This window comes from Perca flavescens, chromosome 2 (genome assembly GCF_004354835.1).
Source record: "Perca flavescens isolate YP-PL-M2 chromosome 2, PFLA_1.0, whole genome shotgun sequence".
NCBI lineage: Eukaryota > Metazoa > Chordata > Actinopteri > Perciformes > Percidae > Perca > Perca flavescens.
In genome coordinates this window covers 29,509,602-29,532,346 of record NC_041332.1, presented here as the reverse complement: position 1 = coordinate 29,532,346, position 22,745 = coordinate 29,509,602, and the positions used below count along the sequence as shown (strand labels likewise).

Below are 22,745 nucleotides of genomic sequence, written 5' to 3'. Positions count from 1 at the left end.
GACAAAGCAGTCGTCATCCCAACCCTTCACCACCACAATGTGATGCACCATTGCCCCAGACCGCAGGAAGCTCTCCCAGACATGAAGCTTACACACACACACACACACACACACACACACACACACACACACACACACACACGTGCACCAATAAAATACATACAGACAGCAGCCTTTTTCTTTATTCCTCTTCCAAAAATTAAACACTTTCAAGCTAAAGTCTCCACATACACTGCATTCACACACATTCCTTCTCATGCATAATGCCCTGTGAACATCTCGCACACTTCATAAGCTTGACACAAATGCATCTGAATGGCTGATATGCACATGTACACATTGACCTATGCACACTTGGTCCCTGCTACAGGCAGATGTTGTTGTCGTGCACAGCAGCAGAGATTCCACAGACACCAGTGCCATCTGCTGGCCACAGTGGGGAAACAGTACATTGAGAACTCTTTAGTTTTTTTTGTTTCTTTTCTTTCAAATTAAGTCCACACTGAAGATTAAAATACTCTCTTTAGCGGTAAAATCAGCATCGATGTTTGAGAATAACTGTAAATTGGTTATCTTTCGGTGTATAGATATAATAGTTCTCAGGTGCACAAAATGGTAATATATGCACACCAACATGCATTTATCATTATATTTATCACACACACACACACACACACACACACACACACACACACATATATATATATATATATAGGTTTGTGGTTGAATGACATTTAATTGAGTCTGGATCTAGTATCAAATCTGAAATTATCTATCTTCTCTTATTGAGGTTTAGCTTGCATCAACAAATGTCCTAAATGACAAAAACTCAATTATTGACCTTAAAATACATTGTAGTACTAAAGATTTTGCAGCTATATTACATATAGAAAGGTGATGAGAAATCTGGCTAATATATAAACAGGATCCAAAGTCGAGTTGGCTTTTGGATCCAACACACACACACACACACACACACACACACACACACACACACACACGTCTAGATAGCTGATACCCTCCACAGTGTCCCAGCTCCAGTCATATACAGGTATAAGATTGTAATCAGATGTGGCGCTAATTCAAACCAACTGGCGCAAAGGCTGAAAAGGTTAACTGATACACCAATATATCAGCTTTATTGATCTTCCCTGAGCAAAACCCAACATCATGCTTTAATCCACGAGCTTGTAGGTCATAAGTTTGCTTTTAGTGACATTGAGGATGTTAGCCAGTTAACTAAATGAAATGTAGACGTTTAGGCTGTCGACCTGGTGCGACCAGAGTTTAGGCAACTGAGCTTGTCCTCTAGTTGGCTTTATGCAAGTTCAGTGAGCAGTATGGTCGGTATGGAGTCTTTCTGCTACAGTAAATCTAATTAAGGATTAACCGAAGCTGAGGCTTTTGGGAGAAGACTTATATCTTATTAGTGAACCTGCGTTGAGTTTTATGTCCTATAATTGAATTAGCGGGAGAAACTGCTTTAACAAACTCTGAATAGTTTGGCCAAGTCAGCAATAAACTACACTTCTTTCAAAACTGCTGAAAAAACATTGTATATCACTGGCATTTATTGTAAAAAATGAACAATATTAGAAACAATTTGACTGAAACTACATTGCTGTGGGGCCGTTTGGGGTTGACATACATATATTTTTAGGGGAATAGTTTCACAAAGCATTTAAACATGAATCATGTACTGAGTGTTACTGCCCTGTGCTCCTCGTTTTGGGCTGAACTGCCCTGTGACAGCAAAGAAGAAGACGGGGTCATTAAAGTCAAGACCCCCCTCTGTGAGACATGAAACCCTAATGAACCCCACACTCCAGTTCAGGGATGCTACTACTGGTCACTACATGCATACACACGCATGCACACACACAGTGCATATAGCATCTGCCTGCAATTAATCAATCTACATTTTAAAAAAAATTGATTAAATATAAAATTCCAACAAAGTCCATGCTAGTGTACATGTGCTCGCAGACAGAGAAGTAAAAGGCAATTTTGTTTTGTCGCTCTCCTTAACAGCTCGAAACAATCACACAAACTTCATGACTTGGACCTTAGCTTACTCTTATTCCCTCGCTCTCTCTCTCTCTCTCTCTCTCTCTCTCTCTCTCTCTCTCTCTCTCTCTCTGTGTGTAGTGCAGAAACATCTGGATCCAGTGAAGGCAGTCAGGGGGAGAAGGTTTTAAAGATAGGGAGAGGCAGAGGGTGACAAGTGCTAGAAAAGGAGAGTGAATGAGGGCAGAAATGTGTGTGCAGGATAAAAGGCTCAAAGCCTCTGCAACAAGCTACTGTACATATACTGTACTTCTATATAGAAACATATCTAACAAATTTCCTCTGAGCTGAAATAATTAACTTGTCTTTTGACACGGTTTTATTTTTAGTTCAATGCATTATTGTTTGTTTTGCCTGGGTTTTTATTTGGTTGTTCATAATGTACAACAATGATTTTTTTTACTGGAATAAATTTCCTTCATCTTTTAATGTTGAAGTTTAATGTTAAAAAGTTATTCTATTACTCAGCATTGACTGGTGCTTTAAGCAATGAGTCTATTAGAATTCTTTGCATTTTGCTCCCTCAGGTGACCAAAAGTAGTAATGCATCTTTTTGTGATGCTGTTGTCTGTAATAGACATACCTATTTCGTTTCTGTTATCCTAGCAGAGTTTACCACACCGCGGGCCATCTTAACGGGCCATGACTGTGAAGTGACATGTGCGAGTGTGTGTGCAGAGCTGGGTCTCGTCATCAGTGGCTGCAAAGGTGAGATTGTCTGTCCGTCTTTATTAATATGTCCAAAATGTCTATCTAACAACACAACTACACTGACTAGAGTGAAATAATCACCCTGCTTTTCTAACTTGATTTATAATGTTATTATGTTTGCTCAGAGGGTCCTTGTCTGATCCATTCCATGAATGGGGACCTTCTGCGGACCCTGGAGGGCCCCGAGCGCTGCCTGCGGCCTCGTCTCATCCAATCCTCCACTGAGGGACACTGCGTGATCTACTACGACAAGGGGCAGTTCTGTCGCTTCAGCATCAACGGCAAACTGCTCGGACACATGGAGGTGGAAGACAACATCAAGGTGATGAAATTTAATATCTGCGTGAGCATGCATGCGAATGTGCACTTGCACATGTGTGTCTGCACCACATCAGTGTATAATGTCCTCTTACTGATTAAAGGCTTTCTTACGGTTGGGAATTTGAGAAAGGTAAAGGGTCTGCACGCCTCGGGGCAAACTGCGGCTTCACATCTCTTTTTATTCCCCTTCACACGCATACACCAGAGGAAATGGTCCTTTTGATCCACGGCCCTGTTGTCAGGTCAAATTGCGTCGGGCGGCAGTGGTAGAGAACATTCCAGAGGAGTGGTCAGCTCTGGACACTAACACCATTAACCATCCTCCAGCGCAAGACGACACATTCCCCATTTCCCACATTTCCTCCCTCGTGGTCAGAGTGACACAAGATAGCAGCTACTGCCTTTGGTTTCCTGACCCTTTGTTTCCGGTTTGGCCTGGGAAATGTAAGCTAGCTCCGACAGACAGCCGCACGCCTGTTTCCTATTAAGAAATCTCTCATGCCCACTGGCTCCTAACCTGCCAACCAGCCTGCTCCCACACAAAGCCACAAATGTAACTTGTAAAAGACGTGATTAATGAGCACACACACAGACAAATGCTGATTGATTGTATTAACATCACTGGGAACGTTGCAAGTGTTCAGTTTGCAGGTTGCGGAATACTTTATTGTGTCTTTAAGAGAAACTAATGATAGCTTTAGATGCTTGTGGAGTTTGCCCGAGTTCCTTCTAAAGCAGTGAAGCTGTGACTTGGGAACAGTGTGGGCCACTGCCGGCCTTGTCAGCTCTCCTCTGCTGTTGTAAATTCCAGCCATGTCAGATGGCATTAGGGAAATCCTAACATCTTGGAGTGAGGCTGTGAGAGTCTCAACCCCCCTTAGCTCCACCCTCCCTGGTCTGAGACTCAAAACAGTATTTAGTGCACTCATGTACATACCAGAATCAATCTTCTCAGGCCTCGAAACCTCTGCACGGTATGACTCCAGGATAAATAAGTGTTTGTCCTGGCCTGCAGTATCCACTTAGAAAGAGAGAGTAAGACTGGAAAGAGAGCGAGTGTTTGCACTGTAAATTTATAGGGGTCTGGAGTCAGAGGTTAGATGACAGGCTAACAGTCGGCATCCTAGTCTAATAGCAGAATCGAGTGACAGAAGCCATACTGAATGGATTAGTCTTTTAAGTACTAGTATAACTCAGACAGTGTAACCATTCCAGCATTTTTTTCACTGCCTTCGTCCGTGTAACGGGGGGGGGATTAACAGCACCATAAATTAAACTTTTTACCTTCCCCAGCCTCAAAATCCACCCACTGTTCCCCAAAAGAAGTAGGAAATATGGGCATTAAAAGTGCATGTGTTTCTGCTGGAGTCATTTTTTAGTCATCTGAGCCCGGGTAGCCATCTTAGCTCCCACAGAGCCATCGGCCATCTTGTGTGACCGCCCAGTGGCAGAGGACTGATTTATAATGTCTGTCTGCAGCCTCCTACCTGGCCAGGCTGACATGTCTGCCAGCTCTCCTGCCTCCTGCTGGGCTTCAGTCAGGTCATGGACTCCATTAGTAGATACACAGGTGCATTAATGCAACACAGTAACTGCTCTTATATTCTTTCTTTTTTTGGTATTTGTGTAGTATGTCATCTGTTCAAACAACAAGCTTATGAAGTCTCTCATCAAATTTAAAGGTGCACTAGTGAATATTTTTATATTAACAGAGGATCCAATGACTGCCTGTAACTCCGTAAAAGGGGTCGCTGGAGGAGTGCTTCTGCACTTCCCCTCAGCTCTAGAGAGCAGCTTAGTGTCTTTCAGCTTGTTGTTTTGGTTTTACGGCCCACAACCTTACCGTTGGTTCACTCTCAGCACTTGTTTCCTTCCGCATCAGGCAGTTGTTTGCAGCAAAAAAAGCTTTGAAAAAGCCCACTGCATGCTACTTTCCGAGCATCAAACAGCAGACAAAGTGAGCAACTACCTAATAAAGTGAAGCATTTTGCAGCTAAAGAGCCAAACGTTCCAGAGAAGTTGGTTGATGGCAAAGCAGAGCTAAAAGGAGAGTGAATATTGGACTTAAAACATCATGTGGATATAAATATGACTCCCAATGAATGCTAATGTTATGTCAGCTGGTTGTGTAAATAAGACACTTTGTTAACATGTTCACTATAACAACTATAAAGGTGATAATATGTCAATGTTGCGTTTTCATCTTCTTCTGCTGCCCCCAAGTGGCCAAAAATCCCATCGAAGCTGCTCTCAATTTCCAGTTTTTCAATAAAAGCTTGCCACTTTTATGGCCGGTATAATGGTTCACAATTTTTCCCCATGTACTCGTTTGCACTGTACTTCAGTCTAAGTGCATTGATCATGATTGGCTGAATTGAGCATTATCTTTATCGTTGTTGTCAGATTAGCTCTAAATGTTGATACAGAAGACAATTACTGTACACACAAAACAGAGCCACACCACACAAATCAGACCCGCGCCGCACTCAGTCACGCTCCATTCTCAGTCATCTTGGATGTTGATCTAACGTGGCAATTTAGGCTGGATTGATTCTCGAGGCCTCCTGCCAACGTGCAGCATGCGAGTGCATCGTTTTGTCTGTGCGAGCGCCTTCAAATGCAAGTCTTGTGCCTATCTTTAAGTGCGTGCGTGATGAGAATGAGAAACAGAGCTTGTGTGGTAGGAAATTCCACAAACTCTTTTTATACAAAACATTTGCCTAATTTAGGCTGCACTCTTTCTCCGTCCGTCCACTGTGTACAGCTCTTGAAGCGTTATTTATGTTTTCCTTACCAAGTCAAGTTCCTGAAAATGACTTGTTCCAACTTCCAAACTGAAGTTTATGTTTCATTTTTCCATTTAATGTGCGCCTGATTCAACACACATGCTGCTGGTGATTGACGCGCCTCTCGCTGAATCGCTGCAAAGCAGCCGCAGTTAAGAGACGGACAAATTCGGTGTCATAAAACCACAAACTTGGGAAGCGCTAAATTAGTGTCATTTGCTGCTTTTAGAACTCACATTCTGCCTCGTCATTTCATCGGCTACCGTTACTTGCTGATTGATGCTCCTGACTCTTTCGGTATCAGCTTCCACTATGCACTGTGCCCATAATAGACTCCAACACGAAACTTGATTTGTGTACGTCTGATTCCCGAGGGAACCATTAAGCTGTTACAGTTTGCAGGAAAAGCAGATGAGACGAGTAAATCTTTGAGCCTCACTGTGGGGAGCCATCTTTGTTGCCAGTCAGGGTCTGTGTACAGAAAGCCCCTAAGGATGGCGGCGCTGAGCTGTACTTTGACTTAAGAGATAAACTGGTCCCAGATCACCAATCCTATTCGGGAACTATTTATGCATGTGGTTCCAGGTAGGATAGCTTTGCTGCTAGGTTGTTTGATTGAAGGACCGGTAACCGATGATCAAACAAGTCAGGCAATGACGTCACGGAGTCATCTCACATCATTTTTTAAGACTATTTTTTGGAACTACTTTTCCCATTATTTGATAGTGAAGGTGGATAGACAGGAAAAGGGGGAGAGAGAAAGAGTGGGAATGACACGGTGCAAAGGGATTTGAACCTCGGGCCGCTGCAATAGACTAAGCCTACATGGGGCGCACGCTCTACTGGGTGAGCCATAGGCCACCCCAAAAATCTGACCTCTTACTGTAAAAGCTGTAAGGATCCGGAACGTCCCGAAACCAAAGAGTGAACAGGCAATTCTCAAGCTCATTAAAAACTGAACTAGTTCTCTTTCCTTCTTCGCCAGGCCATGTATCTGAGTCGGGATGGCCAGTATCTGCTGACAGGCGGAGATGGAGGTGTAGTGTCTGTGTGGCAGGTCCACGACCTCAAACAGCTGTTCACCTACCCAGGCTGTGACGCAGGAATCCGCTCTATGACCATGTCGCATGACCAAAGGTAACAAAACACATCCACACAAAGAAAGCACAGCCTAGCCAATAACAGGCCGATACGTGTAACAAATTCAAAGGCAGGTGGTTTTTGTTTGTACATAAACACATAACATTATGATAAGGTTCCATTATATTCAGTTTTTTTTTTTTTAAGAATTGTGAATGCAACATGTAGAGTTTGTCAGTCCTTGCTGTTTTGGGGATTTTCTGTACTGCAATTTCTTAATACTTCTTGGCAGACATACAATACTCATACAATATATTTACAATAAGCTAATATCAGCTGGGCTGTCTTATTGGTCTGGCTCTAATAAAAAGTATTAATGCCTACAACCATTGTCAGAAGAAATGCTCCATTACCCTAAAAAAACATTTTTCACTTAAGTAAAAGTTCATAAATATTGTAGCAAAATGTACTCATGTACTAATTATTAAGGATTGAAGGGATTAGTCCATTGACAGAAGATGAATCATTGAAACGGTTTGTATTGATGAATTGTTTCTCAAGGAAAAATGCCTAATATTTGCTGTGTCTTGGTACTAAATGTAAATATTCTTTATATTATATCACTGTAACTTTAATATCTTTGGGGTTTGGACTGTCGGTTGAGCCAAACAAAAATTGTTATGGGCATTTTCCCTAATTTCTAACATTGTTTAGACTAACAGTTAATCAATTAAATGTAAACAAATCCAACAATTACCAAATTATAAAAATAAATGTTAGATCACATTTTATAAGATGATTATGCATTGTCTATAAAACCTTAATCTTTAAAATAACTAGTAACTATAGACATCAGATGAATATAGTGAAGAAAAAAGGACATGTATTCCCTCTGAAAGGCAGTTAAGTACAAATATATACTTCAAAATACCCGAGTACAAGCACTTCAAAGTTGTACTTAAGTACAAACTAATATGATGTGGCTCAACTGTTTGCAAAACATTTTGCATTAGAGATGCCTCAAATTATATTGAAATTCGCAGCAAATAATAAAAAAAAAAACACTTTGTAGACAAACTCATGATGTTCCCTCCTACCTGCTCTAAGGTGCATCATAACTGGCATGGCATCTGGAAGTATCGTGCTCTTCTACAACGACTTCAACAGATGGCACCACGAGTACCAGACCAGGTACTGAGCTGACAACAGCAACAACTCGACTGACAAACCAAGATCCAAACTGTTGCAAAGTGTGAACTCTTATCAAAGGCACTATTATGTCTAATATCCTGAATGTATCTCAATGAAAGAAGAAAAAAAAAAAAAAAAAAAACTGTCCTGTTATAGTAAAATAATCAAAACTATTTTTAAAAAGGGCATTGCTATATTTTGTAGATCAGATAGAAAACTTTCATATAAATCACGGGGTGGGGGTTATGTTACTGTACGGTTAAAAACAAATCTATTTTTAGCTGTAAGAGTCTATTTTCATCTCCTCCAGAAAACAAAAGCGGGATTTGTGGGGAGCTAGTGAGAACCTTTTCTCTTGACTTAAAAATCCAAATATTTGTGTACTTTAGGGTGAGTGATTTTGTTTGGTTTTTTTCGTGTAGGTGTGTATGTGGGGAATAATTATTAAGCTATCATTCACTTTTAACATGCTTTTTTGCAACACAGCCGGTAGATATGAAATGTTTGAATAAATAATAAATGTACTGAACAGAAGGATAAACAAAGAGGGATTATAACATATAAATATATCTATATATTTATAACATATATAAAATGTCCATTTCCTCTGTACTTCTGTGCTTGCTGCAAGATTGCGTTTTTGTGCATGGCTCACTACTCGTATAAAACATATCAGTGCAGACCTATCACATCATCATTTATTACTTTAAACGTCAATAACCAAACTTCCCACTCTCAGCCAGTAATGTGGAAGATGAGTTTCATGTAGAGGATGATGTCAGGAAAACCATTTCAAGAATGTTGCTTGTACAATTCTTTCCCAAATGGCTCAATAAGCAAACAGTGAATTTTTTTTTTTTTTTTCTAAAATGGGAATCTTGAATAATGTCTGTTATGGAAAGACTGAGTGTATGAGATCACTAATCAAATCACATCATATCATCATATCCTACCCAGTGCCCGAGCCAGCTTGAAGTCCTCTTTGAGTCCCGTCTCTCTAACAGCAAAGTGAGATGTTCAGTGACAGGAAGGACGTTCTCTATTTCAGTCGGAGGTTCTTTCTCTGTTTTGATCACAGGATGAGTGATTATGTTGAAATGTGATTCAGCACTAAAACGGCAACGAGACATGTTCCTTCAGTCCTCACTAAAATAAACGTCCACTTGTATCTTTTGATTTTGGGGGAAAATTTTATTTTCAAGTTTTTCGCTTTGTGGTTTGAATCTCCTGTTTTATGAGAACTACTGTTATCTATTAACCTATTTTTTTTTTTTGCAATCATTTGAGTGTTTTGTGTGCCGAGTTCTGACAATAAAATGGAATTTTATAACTTGAGTTGTCTTTCGTACAAGTGTCTCTCACTAGGAATCACTACAACTGCATAGCGCCCTCTAGTGGTTAACCTTTCGTCAAACACAAAATATTCCCAAACATTCATTTGAAGTCTTTATTGCATTTTTGCTGTTCTTCCATTTCAAAACAATAGGACATTAAAAGCAGCCGTTCTCTGCCTAATAAAAACCGTTGCTTCAGTTTGACACAGATGATAAACCTGTTTTAAAACTGTCTTTTCATACAAATTTCCCTTTACAAACTGCATATGAAAATCTACTTTTAACTACATATACATAAGAGGAAGCTAAATGACATGATGTGCCAACATGACTTTGTATGTGTGAGGGTTTTTAATCTTGATAGGAAGTGGGTTTGGAGTATGCATGCAGCTGGAAATCCTGAAGAGGTAAAGAGGCATGTTGAACCACTGAAGGAGTTAGCCCTACTGACACCAGCTGTGGAGTTTAAACGGGTACAAAACAAAAACAAATCACTTAGAACTTATTTTTAGGATTCTTGGAACCCCATGTTTTCAGCCAAGCTGGTTTTAATAAAGGCATCATTACGTTATGAACTTTAGCTAGTGGTCAGGCACAAACCCATCACCTTGATCTAACATTCATTCATATAAATCCAACAGATCAAAAACCACTGAGTATTTTTAAAGGAACAGTGTTGATTAGTGTCATGCAACCCACAGCGTAGTGTTGTCAGCGGGAATTAGATCAGCTGGTAAATAAGTTCTGTGTCTTCACTACAGTGCAGGACTGAAGTCCTAGCTAAAAGCAGTTCAGTTTTGAAAATTCCAGTTTATTAGAAACAAATCTGCAATTTGGTTCTAATGTCGGATCTATTCTTATGTACAGTAGTTATTTAGGACTGAGGGGCCATTTTACTGCTCAGACACACGTAGGCAAAAACAATACTTCAAGTTTCAGGTGGAAAACTACGGTGCTTCACACTATGTACAACTACACTGTTCACGTCAAATAATACAAACAGTACGTGGATAATGTTGTCAGCGTGTCTGTCAGAGTGGGTGCACAAAATAATCGGCCAAATTGACTTATGAATTACAATGGCAGATGCATTTGTCAGTTTAAGGGCCAGTTCACCCAAATTTAAACAAAACAACTTGTGCCTCTCTTTTAGCCGTATCTGGACATGCAAAGAGTTTTTGTTTTATTGGAGATATGTTTCTCTGAACTTACTGCTCCTACCCAAAGACAATGGACGGGATTTTGTTTGCCGTCTGCATGGCTAAATAACAAGAGCAGTGGTTCCAAACCTGGGGTCACAAGATAGATCTGAGGGGTTGGGAGATGATTAACAGGACAGGAGGAAAGCTTTTTCTGAGGTTTGCTTTTGATGTATGTATTTAAATAAAACAATTTAAATTTTTGGTTGAAATGGCCACAATGCAGAGAAATATCCAGTTTATAACAAGGGTTTACAAGTAGACAACAGATTGTTTTAAGGGGTCTTAAGCCAAAATGGTTGGGAACCACTGCACTATAGGTAATGTTTTTAGAAGATTATTGTTTTGTAATTTGGATGAACATACCCTTTTTAAATTGAATGTGAACAGCTTTAACATGTCTGATTATTAACTCTTTTACATGCATGACTTCAAGGCGCACAAATGCACAGAATCTCCAAGTGGAGCTGAAGCTGTTAACCAAAGCAGGGCCTGATTCAAGATTAGCTACATAGTACTTTATTTTGTCAACCCTCTGTACTGTAGATGGCAACACTTAATAGGAGTCTTAAGTTTAACAGACTTTTGGTTACCATCGGGATGGCTGTGGTCAGAGAAAATACTGATAGTAGTTAGAGTTGGATTACACTACAGGTAGATATGCTAGCAAGTTCAGAAGTTTGATGTGCTGAAATACTTGTATTATGGACCTACTGTCCCTCTGCTAAAGCAATAGGAGTTCACAATTGTGTGTGTGTGTGTGTAATGAATAACTATTTACAAAAGAGCCACAGGCAGTCAGAATGGGATAATAAATAAAAGAATTCACATTAGCATGATATTGTAATGCATGACTTCTAAAGACAAACCACTCAGAACAGTGATGTGCTTACTTCATTCCCTTCCTCCACATCCTCTATTAATAAATACAAACACACATATACACTCAACAAGCTCTTTTGCCTTCTATCCTCCGACAAGAGTGAGAGAAAAAACATGGACACAGCAATCACTGGCTCAGTTAACAGCTACTGGAAATGCTTAGGGTGGAGGTTTAAGCCTCCTCATCCCAAAAAGAGGAAGGAGTGAGGGGAGAAACTGACTACGGAGTTGCCATTTAAATCTCCATCAGCTCTTCAGCTTCGGGGCTGGGAGATGGAGGGTCAGCGGGACAGGCCGGGGTCGTGGATCTGGGAGGTGTAGAGGGAGGAGAGGGAAACAGCGTTGGATGGACGGGAGAGGGGGAGGGAAAGAAAATGACAGGTTTGATGGGGGAGACTGGGGAGGGGGAAGCTTGTTTTGAGGGGGAAATTGACGGGGATGCTGCCTCTTTGGTAGAAGAGGAGGAAGGGACTCGTTTGGTGGGAGAAAGAGAGGCCGGTTTGGTGGGAGAAGAGGAGGCTTGGGCTAGTTTGGTGGGAGATGATGATGGGGAAGGGCATGACACGGGTATAGAGGGAGGGTTGCAGGCGAAAGGAGCAGGAGGGCCAGAGAGCGAGGGAGTTTCGAGAGAAAAGCAGGGAGTGGCGAAGGGTGAGGTTGTTTCAGGAGGGGTGGAAACTGGCAAAGAGGTGATGGGGAAAGTTTCAGCAGAGGGTGAAGGGGAGAAAAGCAAGCTTCCAGGGGCAGAAGGAGATAAATCAACACCGTCCGCTGGGGAATGAGAGCAGGGAGCACTGGAAGTGGGTGTGGGTGTGGCATCAGGCACAGCAGACGCAGCGCTCTTTGGTGCCTTGAGACGAGCGGTCTTGGTGGGTTTGGGTTCTTTGGCCTGGGATGCCGGTTTGGTTGGAGAAGCTGGTCCTGACTTTGTTGGCGAGGCTGGTTTTGCAGGGACTTTCTTGCCAGTTGACGACGGTGGACATGGCACTGGTTGGGGCTGTGGACGACGATGGATGGTGAGCTGGAGGGTCTCTTTATCTAGAGCTGTGCTCTGCCAAGACAGACAGACAGACGGACAGACCTGCTTGATACTGGTGTACCATTGAAGCTTTAATAACACCAATCACAACTGAGATATTGTGGGTCACTCTCTATTGAAAATGATTAATGCTTGTGTCCTTTCCTGTGAATGATAGTCTAGCTCTTGCGGTGACAAATGGGATTTAATCAACTAAATGTTTTCTTTTTATACCTACAGTCATTAACTGCTGACCCAGGCTTGTATTTTTTTTATGATCTCTATGAATGAACAACACACATGATGAAATAAGCTAATGGTAATGAACATAAATAACTGAAAAATGATCAAACGAAAAGACCCCGTGAACCCATGAGAAGGCAAATCAGATAATCACTGCTATTCTATATGCAGATAAAGGGCAAATGAGAGAATGAATGTTTACATTTTCATTCCAACAGATAAATACATGGTGCTTTTGGAATCAAGTAAAGCCAATGATGTTTTTCTGACGTGGGACAGATATCGGTTAAATATCGTGTTCCTCATTTGCCCTTGTGCTGAATCTCAGCAGCAGAACAGACGAAGCGTAGCGTCAAGGTGTTAGTACATACCATTGCCTTGGAGCTAATTCAGAGGGGCGTAATGCAGGGAGAGGGGAGAAGCAAAAAAGGGACAGAGACTAGTCTTACTCACAGCTTCACAAAACAAAGTCAACACAACAAGCAGGACGGCCAGTGGACAGTTGTTGTTCCAGCTCAGGGCTAATCTGGTATTTCACATCATTAAACTCAATTTGGTTCGGACCAAATGACCCTTTGCATTTGAGAAAACTGAGTTGGAACAAACTAAGACTTTTAAGTGACTAGTTCAGCAGAAACACATGTCCGTTAGTGTGAAGAGATATTCACATACCGCTCAATAGGATGCAGGGGTAAGGTGTGATTTAAATGTGAATGTTCTAGTTTTAAAAGACAAGATTGTCATTATTCTATTATTTGTGACCTACTAAAATATAGAATAACGTCAACCTTGTCCTTAAAAATGGGCAGGGGGGGGATCTTCTATCCAAGGCAATAAAGCCACATAGGTTTGCATCCATCTCTGTGAATTGAAACTACAGAATGGTGCCAGCACAGTTCTTAATTGTCTCCACAAGGTGGCAGCAGAGTACCATTACCATGGAACGGTGCTGAGCAGCCAATTTTAGGTTTGTGGACCCACAGAAAGTAGATTCTAAGGAGCTTTTTTTTAAAGAGATCATAATAATTTATGGCAGAGAGGGAGGCAAATGAAACGGCTCTTGCATTAGCTTGCATTAGCACTGTAAACATGCTCAATGACCTCCATGATAATGTGATAAAATAAACACATCCTTCAAAACACAGATGATGGTTTTCACAGCAAATAAAAGTTCATGATTGATACATATAGAATGAAATGTGAGCAAAGAAGCAGAATGAGGAATGTGAAAACAGTTAAGAGGGGTCAATCCAGGACAGAGCGAATGTTAGCGAGGTCCATATCAGCTGGTTATTGAGAGCAGATACTGCAGCTGGCGGTTGGAGAAGAGGGGCGTGGGGGGGGGACCTGACAAAGAAACCGGAAGGAAGGGAAAGAGAGGGAGAGCAGGGGGAGGGGGTGGGAGTTGTTATAGATGGAGGGAAGTGGGTAAAGGGAAGGGTGATGGCTGGGAAGAAAGAAGGGAGGCAGGAGGGGGCGGTTATGAAGTGTGTACCCGGCTCTTAGCTCCAGGCGTCCCCTTTGGTCCTGGGTCGGGTGTGAGGGAGAGGTGAGGAGGAGAAGAGAGGAGGAAGAGGATGAAGAGGAGGAGGAGGGGCCAAGACCAGGGCCCACATTTACACCTCAAACTGTCAAATGAAATTTACAACAAGAAATAAGGCTCTTTGCAGCGACGATCAAATCAAATTTATAATTAGACCCCCCCCCCACCCCTTTCCTGCTTTCAGTTCAGACAGACAGACAGACAGACAGACAGACAGACAGACAGACAGAAGAAGAGAGTGGGCTGATGGGTAGTGTGACCTGAAGAGATGAAGAGTGGAGGAAGCCAAACTGTACAACAGGAAATGATGCAAGTGAGGCTTTGAAACAGACAAGAAGGAAGGATGTGACCGCTAACAGGAATGACTTCTTCTGCCCCGCCCAAGTTTCTCCGTCATTCCGTCTCTAAAATCCTGTCCGACATGTTTACAGCAGGACAAGTTGTTTAGGAGTTGTCTGCCTTGGACGATGATTGAGGTCAGATATTCTTGGCCCGGTGATTAAGTGGGCGTAAGATTCATATACAGTGAAAGTGAATTAGAAGGAGCTCAGTCTTCTGTATTTGGGTCAGACATCCACCACCATGCAGTAAAGGTTTGGATGAAGGCCCGAACATGTGCAATCTGCTTCAGACACCTTGTCAATTTCAATTAAACCCCTGTCAAAAAAAACTCAATACCGCAGATTACAGAGGCCACTGATAGTTATTCTTGATGTAGGTCATAAGATTACTCTCTAAAGAGGACTGCAGTATATCTAAAAAAATAAAAATAAAAATCTAACACTGATATTTGCAGAACAGTGAGTTGCTCGTACTTTGGTTTGTGAATGCTTTTGGGTGCTTACCATGATGACGGACACTGCAGCTGTGGTGTTGTTGTGCTTAGGCGCAGTGTTAAAGTGCGTCTTCAGTTTACCTGTGACCTCCATCTGCATGTTGTTCTCCATGACTGCGTCGTCCTACATACACACAAATATGCAATGAGGGGAAGTGGTGCGACGGTTTTTCAGACAGACAATCTTAATGTTCAGAATACGAAAGAAATACAGAGACAAACAGGGCTTTGAGATACCGTGACCCAAGGGTGCGAGAGGATGTCTTGTGCTGTGTATCGAGCCTCAGCGTTGACCTGTAGCATCTTTCCTATCAGCTCCTGCAACAAACCACACCACAGTTTAGGACGACATCAAAGCTACAAATCTTTTTTACGACATACTATACTATGACTTTTTTATCCGTTTTTATCGACATACTATACTATGACTTTTCTTTCACTTTTTTTGACATACTATGACTATTTTATCACTTTTTTCGACATGCTATATGTTTCAGTAAGTTTTGAGCTTCAATATACTAAGTGAAAGAGACAAATATGCCATAAGTGTAGGTTTTGTGTCAGGTCAGATAGCTTAGAGTGATAAAAAAATGATTGGAAGACAGAAGGTTGAGTGGTCAAATCCTGTAGGGTGCAATTAGTTTCAGACCTACTTTACAGGGATGAAGAGTAGAAGTAGATGAATACAAAAGTTGTGTTGCATTCAGTCTCTTTTACATGTTATACTATGACTTTTGGTTGAGTGTTTGAAATGTTATATGTTTTGAGGTCCAATACACAGAGTGAAAGAGCCAAATATGACGAAAACATAGACATGTGTCAGGTCAGATAGCTAAGAGTGATAAGAGAATGATTAGATGACTCCTGTAGGGTGCAATTAGTTTCAGACCTACTTTACAGGGATGAAGACAAAAGTTGTGTTCTTGTCAATCTTTCATCGCTTTTTCCTACATACAATATTATTACTTTTTTATTACTTTTTCCGACATACTATACTATGACTTTTTTTCGACATACCATACTATGACTTTTTTATCTGTTTTCTTTCGACATACTATACTATGACTTTTTTATATTTACTTTTGTATCACTTTTTCTCCTATACTGTGTCAGGGTGGCTCAGTGGTTAGCAATGATGCAACTAGCACCAGCAAGTAGGCACCACAGACTATGTCCCTTGGCCTGATTCCCAGTCAGGACTTGGCCATTTTTGTGGAGTTTGCATGTCAAGACTTTTTTCGACATAGTATGCTATGACTTTTCCAGGGGCGTCAGACTGGTGGGAAAAAGGGGACTGAGTACCCAAAAATATGCTAGAATGAATAGCTGTGGATGCGGGGAGGGGCCCATAGAAAATGCCTTTCTACAGGGACCAGAAAGGCATTTTAGCCCCTGGACTTTTCATAACTTCTTTCGACATAGTATACTAAGACATTTTTATTACTTTTTTCGACATACTATAGGCTACTATGACTTTTTAATGACCTTTTTCGACATACTATACCATGACTTTTTTTGACATTCTATACTATCACTTTTTTCAACATACTATTCTATGACTGTTTAATGACTATGACTTTAAAATCACATTTTTCAACATACTATAATATTACTTTTTCCCACATACTATACTATGACTTTTTATCACTTTTTTCAACATACTATACTATGACTTTTTCAACATACTATTCTATCACTTTTTTCAACATCCTATTCTATCACTTTTTAATTACTTTTTTCGACATACTATGGCATTTTTCAACATACTATACTTTGACTTATCATTTTTTCGACATACTATTGTATGACATTTGTATCACTTTTTTCGACATAGTATACTATGACTTTTTTCTATATATTATGACTTTTTTTAATCACTTTTTTTGACATACTATACTATGACTTTATAATCAAATTTTTTGACATACTATATGACTTTTTTTAATCACTTTTTTCGACATACTATACTATGCCCTTTTTCGACATACTATACTATGACTTTTTTCAACATACTATGCTATGACTTTTTTCATCATACTATGACTTTATAATCACATTTTTTGATATACTATATGACTTTTTTCAACATACTATACTATGACTTTTTTCAAAATACTATGACTTTTTACGATAAACTATACTATCACTTTTTCCGACATGCTATGACATTTTTTTACAATTCTTTCTACATACTATACTTACTTTTTTATCACTTTTTCTACTATTCACTGTGACGGTGGCTCAGTTGTTAGCACTGCTGAAACTAGCACCACTATCACTTTTTTGACATATTATGACTTTTTTTTTTATCACTTTTTCTACCATTCAGTGTCAATTTGACTAGCAATGCTACAACAAGCATCAGCAAGTAGGCTTTGCATGTATGACTTTTTTTCCCTGATATACTATACTTTTACATGACTTTTTTCGACATACTATCCCATGACTTTTTTTAATCACTTTTTTCGAGATAGTTTCACAACTCTGAGGGTAGCTCAGTCTGTAGGGACTTGGTTTGGGAACTGGAAGGTTACTGGTTCAAGTCCCTGTAATAACAGTATAGACTGTGGACTGGTAGCTACGGAGAACTTAAAAATCACTTTTTTGGACATACTATTACTGTTTTTATCACATTTTTCAACATGCTATAATATGACTTTTCGACATGCTATACTATGACTTTTCTTTTCGGAAAAACCTTATAATATTCCACTTTTGTTTAATACATTATTGGTATTATTCAACATTTCAATGAAATTCATACTTAAAACCATTAACATTAAAACCATTCCTACTTTTTCAACTATTCTCACTACTTCACATTCTTCTTATGCAATTATGCCAGCAATCCAGTTCAGTTCAGTTTCAGCTTTCACAAGCATTTTCTGCAGAAAATGCATTTTCTAGTTGTTTTTAGGTTAAGTAAGTGTTAGGACTAGTCTGTGCATTGGTCAGCGTAATTCTCCAGGAAAATGAACGAGTGTCATCAAGAGTAATATAAATGAACGGATGTGTCTGTGGTCCTAACCTTGGCTGAGTCAGTGATGTTATCCCAGTAAGGACTGGGAAAGTCCAGTCGCCCCATAAGGATCTGTTCAAACAGATCCTCTTGCAGGTTACTCTCACTACATAGAAAGAAAAAGACAAATTCATAAAGTATTACTATGCACACATGTCATACATCTGCAATACAGACGGAGCTGGTTTTTTCACAATGTACTTATGCATAATAATGAATAGCCTCACTTGTAACCTACCCTTAATTATGTGCTTATTATAAAAGCTGTGAATTGCTATAAAGTAAACACGGATTTTATAAATGTTAATTTAAACTGACTGCAGGAGGACAATTCTTGACGCAATAACTAATCACAGCAAGTGTGTATGTAGCAGAAATTAATTGACACATATGAAAAACATATTGAAAAATAACGTGACTTATTTACTTACCGTATTTAAATAGTCTCTAATGTCTGAAACCTTTACTCAACATTGTGTCTGTTGTTTAAAACCGAAAATTATAATACTGCTTTGGTACAACACATGGTGCCTGGAGTGAATAATGATGACATGGTTTGAGATTTTGAGATTGAGAGTTTAAACATGAGCTTTGCTGGACGATATGAACAGAGGACGAGTACCTCCTAAATGGAGGAAAGCCACAAAGAAGGATGTAGGTGATGACACCTGCAGCCCAGATGTCTACCTTTAGACCATAACTGTGGAAAGAGGAGAGACAGAAAAGGTCAGTTAAGGATTAACTGAAGCTAAATAGCTTACAGCAAACAATTTCCATCATCCCAGTGGTACAAATACAGTAGGGACTGACTGGACATAAAATATTGAAATAACATATTGCCATTTTGTTAAAGCCAAGTTTCAATCTACTATAATGATATGGAAGTAATTATACCACAACAACCATTTATGCAGAAAATACCAATCTCCTTCTAATCTCCATACAGCTGATTACAGCACAGCGGTATTACAGAGCCACATTTCTACTTGTACATAGAACAGATGTTTCGATTTAGACCAACTCACAATGAGTCAAAACATGCACTTTTCTCTTTAACGAGCACCTTCCCTGGTGAAAACAAAAGATCTAGGTACAGAAAGCCCCATAAAGTATCTTCTCCCCCTTTTATAAAAATCTATCTTACCCAGACTCCGAGATGATTTCTGGAGCCACATATGTAGGAGTTCCACATACGGTATACAAAGGTCCTTCCACCACTGTGGCCAGGCCAAAGTCCCCCAATTTCAATGACTTGGTGCCATCTGGATACTCAAACACCTAAAACCAAATACATGCTCAGTTAAATGTCACTGAGCAGCTGGATTTGTAGAAAAGAAACCGTTGTAAGTGTGAATGCATACCAGCAAGTTCTCTGGTTTAATGTCTCTGTGGACAATGTTCGTGCTGTGCAGGTACTTTAGAGCTCCAGCGAGATTGTACACCATGACGCCAGCGTCTCTCTCAGTGTATTTGGCCGAGGAGGTGATGGCATCGAATAAATCCCCTCCCTGTGCCGGCATCAACAAAGTGGTCAAAAAGCACACAGAGAAAAGCCGGCTGTGCGTTGATTTTGCCCACCTATTAGCTTCTACTCTACCTTGACAAGCTCCATAACCAGGTAGAGTTCAGAGGGAGTGTCCACCTCCTCTATCAACATGATGATGTTGGGGTGTTTCACCTTCCGCAGCACTGCGACTTCATTCTCTATAAGGTGCTCCTGGAAACACACCAAGACAAATAATCCAAGTTACTGTATGTTCCAGTACACAGGATTGACACTGAGCCATTTATGCTAATAAAAAGACACTGCATTGTTTCTATCGATTGAATGTTTTTTTTTGTCAAGGGTATGTCATTCAGTGTGCGTCATTGTCAGTGTGTGAAGATTATTTCAGTTAGGTGATGAATAAAACATTACCAGCTTAATCTAAGTGTGTGGGATAAGAGGATCAGAGACACACACAGGCCACACTAGTGTGTGTGGGTGTGTGAATTATGCAGTGCAATGCTGACATATGACCCTTCCTTAGGAGTGTGTGCATGTCTGAGCAATACACACAAAGAAGAGAGAAGGAGATGGTGGGGGAAAAAAAGACAGTGAAACCTTTCCAGTGCACTTGGCCTTGTCGATGATCTTCAGTGCAAACTCTTTTCCTGTGGACCTGAACAGAAACAGTGCAATTAGGGCCACCAATAAAAACAGCACTGACTCTGCAACAATGTCTGTAATTCAAATCAAGTGCTCACAAGAGAGCCTCAGTTAAAGCGTTATTGGAGAGGTGTGTTAGCTCCAATAGCCAAGTTTATACATTGAGCAGGGATACAGTGCAGACAAAGGCAGGTTCAACAACATATTTAAACAGTAACTTAACACCAGAGTGAAGAACAGTGTTTCACTGCCCTCTCAGCTTGGAAGTTTCAATCTCCCATCGGTGATACTGAGTGTGGTCAGAAGTGAGCTCTGTTGCATCTGTATCCACACCCACCAGTGATGTCATACTGTACTGAAACGCTCTTAGGTACACCATTGCAGCAAGGGGAGATGAACCATTTTAAATTACTCTTTAACCAATCTAGAGTTGTTTTTTTTTATGTTTCTAATTGCAAAATATACATAAAGTAAGGGCTACAACTCGAAGGTACCCTGTGGAGTTTTTGACCAATAGTAGCACTATGGAGTAATATTTTGATGACCGGCTGCCTGTTTTGTTTGTATCTCCTGCTTACTAACATGCAGGTAAGGATGCACCTAGTCACATAGCACACACTCCTGCCAACGGTTTCATACTATTCCACTGATAAAGAAATGTAGCAATGCACCAGGTGAAGAATTGTAGCCAATGTAATCTGACATATGGATGGACGTAATAAACGTGAACAATGCAGGTTTCAAAATAATCCACACATCTGAGCATGAAGTTTCATTCTTCGCTTTCGGAAACAGTATAATTTTCAACTATATCTCACAGTCTTTAATCAAGACCACAAGATTTGACTGAAAGGTCAGAGAGCTAGTAAGGACCTTGGATAATTATGGTCACATTCAGAAAATTGGCTTTGTAAATGTTTTTCTGCGTAAGGAAATGAGTTCAACATGTTTCTTAGGCCTCAAGGAAACACACAATGCATTTTGGTAAGAGATACATATTGTAAACATAACGTGTTTGTTTACAAGATACTCTACAGGTAACCTTTAAATACTTTCCAGCAAGGTGCATTAGATTATGAGAACACACACACACTTGACAGTCCTCTCATCATCATCTCCCCTGTCTGCCAGGGCAGTGTGTGTTGACTCAGAGATTAAAAGGCTAATGAAGTGAATTTACCGCTTCGTTTAATCCACGGGATATTTCTGTCTCCACAATGCCTGTCATCAGGGCTTAAAAATCCTGATGGAGCAGTTATCTCCCATGATGCACTTCCTATTAAGCTGCACAACACAGCACCCTGCAGTGCGATCACTGCAGACGGCTGCCAGCTGTGCATTAAACATTTGCAGCGTGACTGAATGTGCTTCACCCACCTCTCCACACACTCTTTGACTACAGCAAAGTTGCCATCTCCGATGACCTTGCCAACCTTGTATTTTTCCAAGATGGTGGAGGCAGGCAGGTAGCGGTTACCATTAACTGCTGAAGAGAGACAGGGGTTACAACAGGCAACAGATAAGCCTTGCTATTTAAACTAAGGGAGCTCAGGCAGAAACTCAAGCAGTTCTCAGACTGAATCAAGAGACCACACGCTGTGCAACAAAACAACACCAAGACGCAAAGCAATCTGTACAAGTCCTCCTGTGGCAATTAGTGAACTGAGCAGCAAAAATATGTCGACAGACAGGCAGGCAGGCAGACAGAGACAGACACACTGTCTATCTGCTCACACTGCACTGGGATATTTCACTGTTATAAAACACACAAGGACTAGAGGAGAGGAGAGGAGAGGAGAGGAGAGGAGAGGAGAGGAGAGGAGAGGAGAGGAGAGGAGAGGAGAGGAGAGGAGAGGAGAGGAGAGGAGAGGACGTACCCTCTGGACTCAGTTGGTTAGTTTGCTCCTGGTGGTTGTTCAACGAGCCATTTACATTTGAGGACGAGATGTGATGTGACGGAGGGATCTGCAGGATGCAAAAAGAAACAAAAATAGAGATGAGCGCCCACAACTAAACCCATAGACAAATCACTATGGCAACCTTAGGCTTTCAAAGCACCCACAAAACTTGTGGACATGGATAAAACATAGATGGTTTATTATTGGTGGGTCTTTTTTTGTGGCTCTGACTGATGGCATTTTGTAGCATCAAAAGGTTTCAGATGACATCAAAATGAGACTACTTATACATTACGAACATTATACTGCTCAATTATTGTCCATTCATAAAAATAAAACTTTTTTAACTAGAAAAACTACCTGTGGCTATACAGTATGGTGACATGTTCTAAAAAGCATTTATAGATTTATTTATTATTTAAATAGTGAACGAGGTCTAAATTAAACTTGCCCTTCAAAATGTACTGAA

General features: G+C 40.5%; 2 protein-coding genes across 7 annotated transcripts in view; one reads left to right on the top strand and one right to left on the bottom strand.

Moving 5' to 3' along the window:
• The window catches only part of lrba (LPS-responsive vesicle trafficking, beach and anchor containing), a 194,805-nt gene extending 185,314 nt beyond the window's left edge, over nucleotides 1–9,491 (top strand). Inside the window, exons 54-57 of the mRNA XM_028592089.1 lie at nucleotides 2,674–2,775; nucleotides 2,904–3,100; nucleotides 6,871–7,022; nucleotides 8,073–9,491. Coding sequence (XP_028447890.1) covers nucleotides 2,674–2,775; nucleotides 2,904–3,100; nucleotides 6,871–7,022; nucleotides 8,073–8,163 — 542 coding nt within the window. The 3' untranslated portion in view covers nucleotides 8,164–9,491. The remainder of the gene's footprint in view (nucleotides 1–2,673; nucleotides 2,776–2,903; nucleotides 3,101–6,870; nucleotides 7,023–8,072) is intronic.
• Nucleotides 9,492–9,589: 98 nt separating this feature from the next.
• dclk2a (doublecortin-like kinase 2a) overlaps nucleotides 9,590–22,745 on the bottom strand; it is a 53,258-nt gene continuing 40,102 nt past the window's right edge. For 2 of the 6 annotated variants that reach the window (XM_028593443.1, XM_028593455.1), the window contains exons 7-17: nucleotides 22,256–22,343; nucleotides 21,756–21,864; nucleotides 20,334–20,391; nucleotides 19,827–19,946; nucleotides 19,591–19,737; nucleotides 19,374–19,507; nucleotides 18,852–18,929; nucleotides 18,239–18,335; nucleotides 15,448–15,528; nucleotides 15,221–15,334; nucleotides 9,590–12,622 (exon numbers count right to left, since the gene is read on the bottom strand). In XM_028593443.1, the coding sequence (XP_028449244.1) occupies nucleotides 11,807–12,622; nucleotides 15,221–15,334; nucleotides 15,448–15,528; nucleotides 18,239–18,335; nucleotides 18,852–18,929; nucleotides 19,374–19,507; nucleotides 19,591–19,737; nucleotides 19,827–19,946; nucleotides 20,334–20,391; nucleotides 21,756–21,864; nucleotides 22,256–22,343 (1,842 nt within the window). In that variant the 3' untranslated portion in view covers nucleotides 9,590–11,806. Of the gene's footprint in view, nucleotides 12,623–13,203; nucleotides 13,217–14,327; nucleotides 14,461–15,220; nucleotides 15,335–15,447; nucleotides 15,529–18,238; nucleotides 18,336–18,851; nucleotides 18,930–19,373; nucleotides 19,508–19,590; nucleotides 19,738–19,826; nucleotides 19,947–20,333; nucleotides 20,392–21,755; nucleotides 21,865–22,255; nucleotides 22,344–22,745 lie in introns of all 6 variants that reach the window. The other 4 variants (XM_028593449.1, XM_028593477.1, XM_028593464.1 and 1 more) reach the window with 3 other exon arrangements.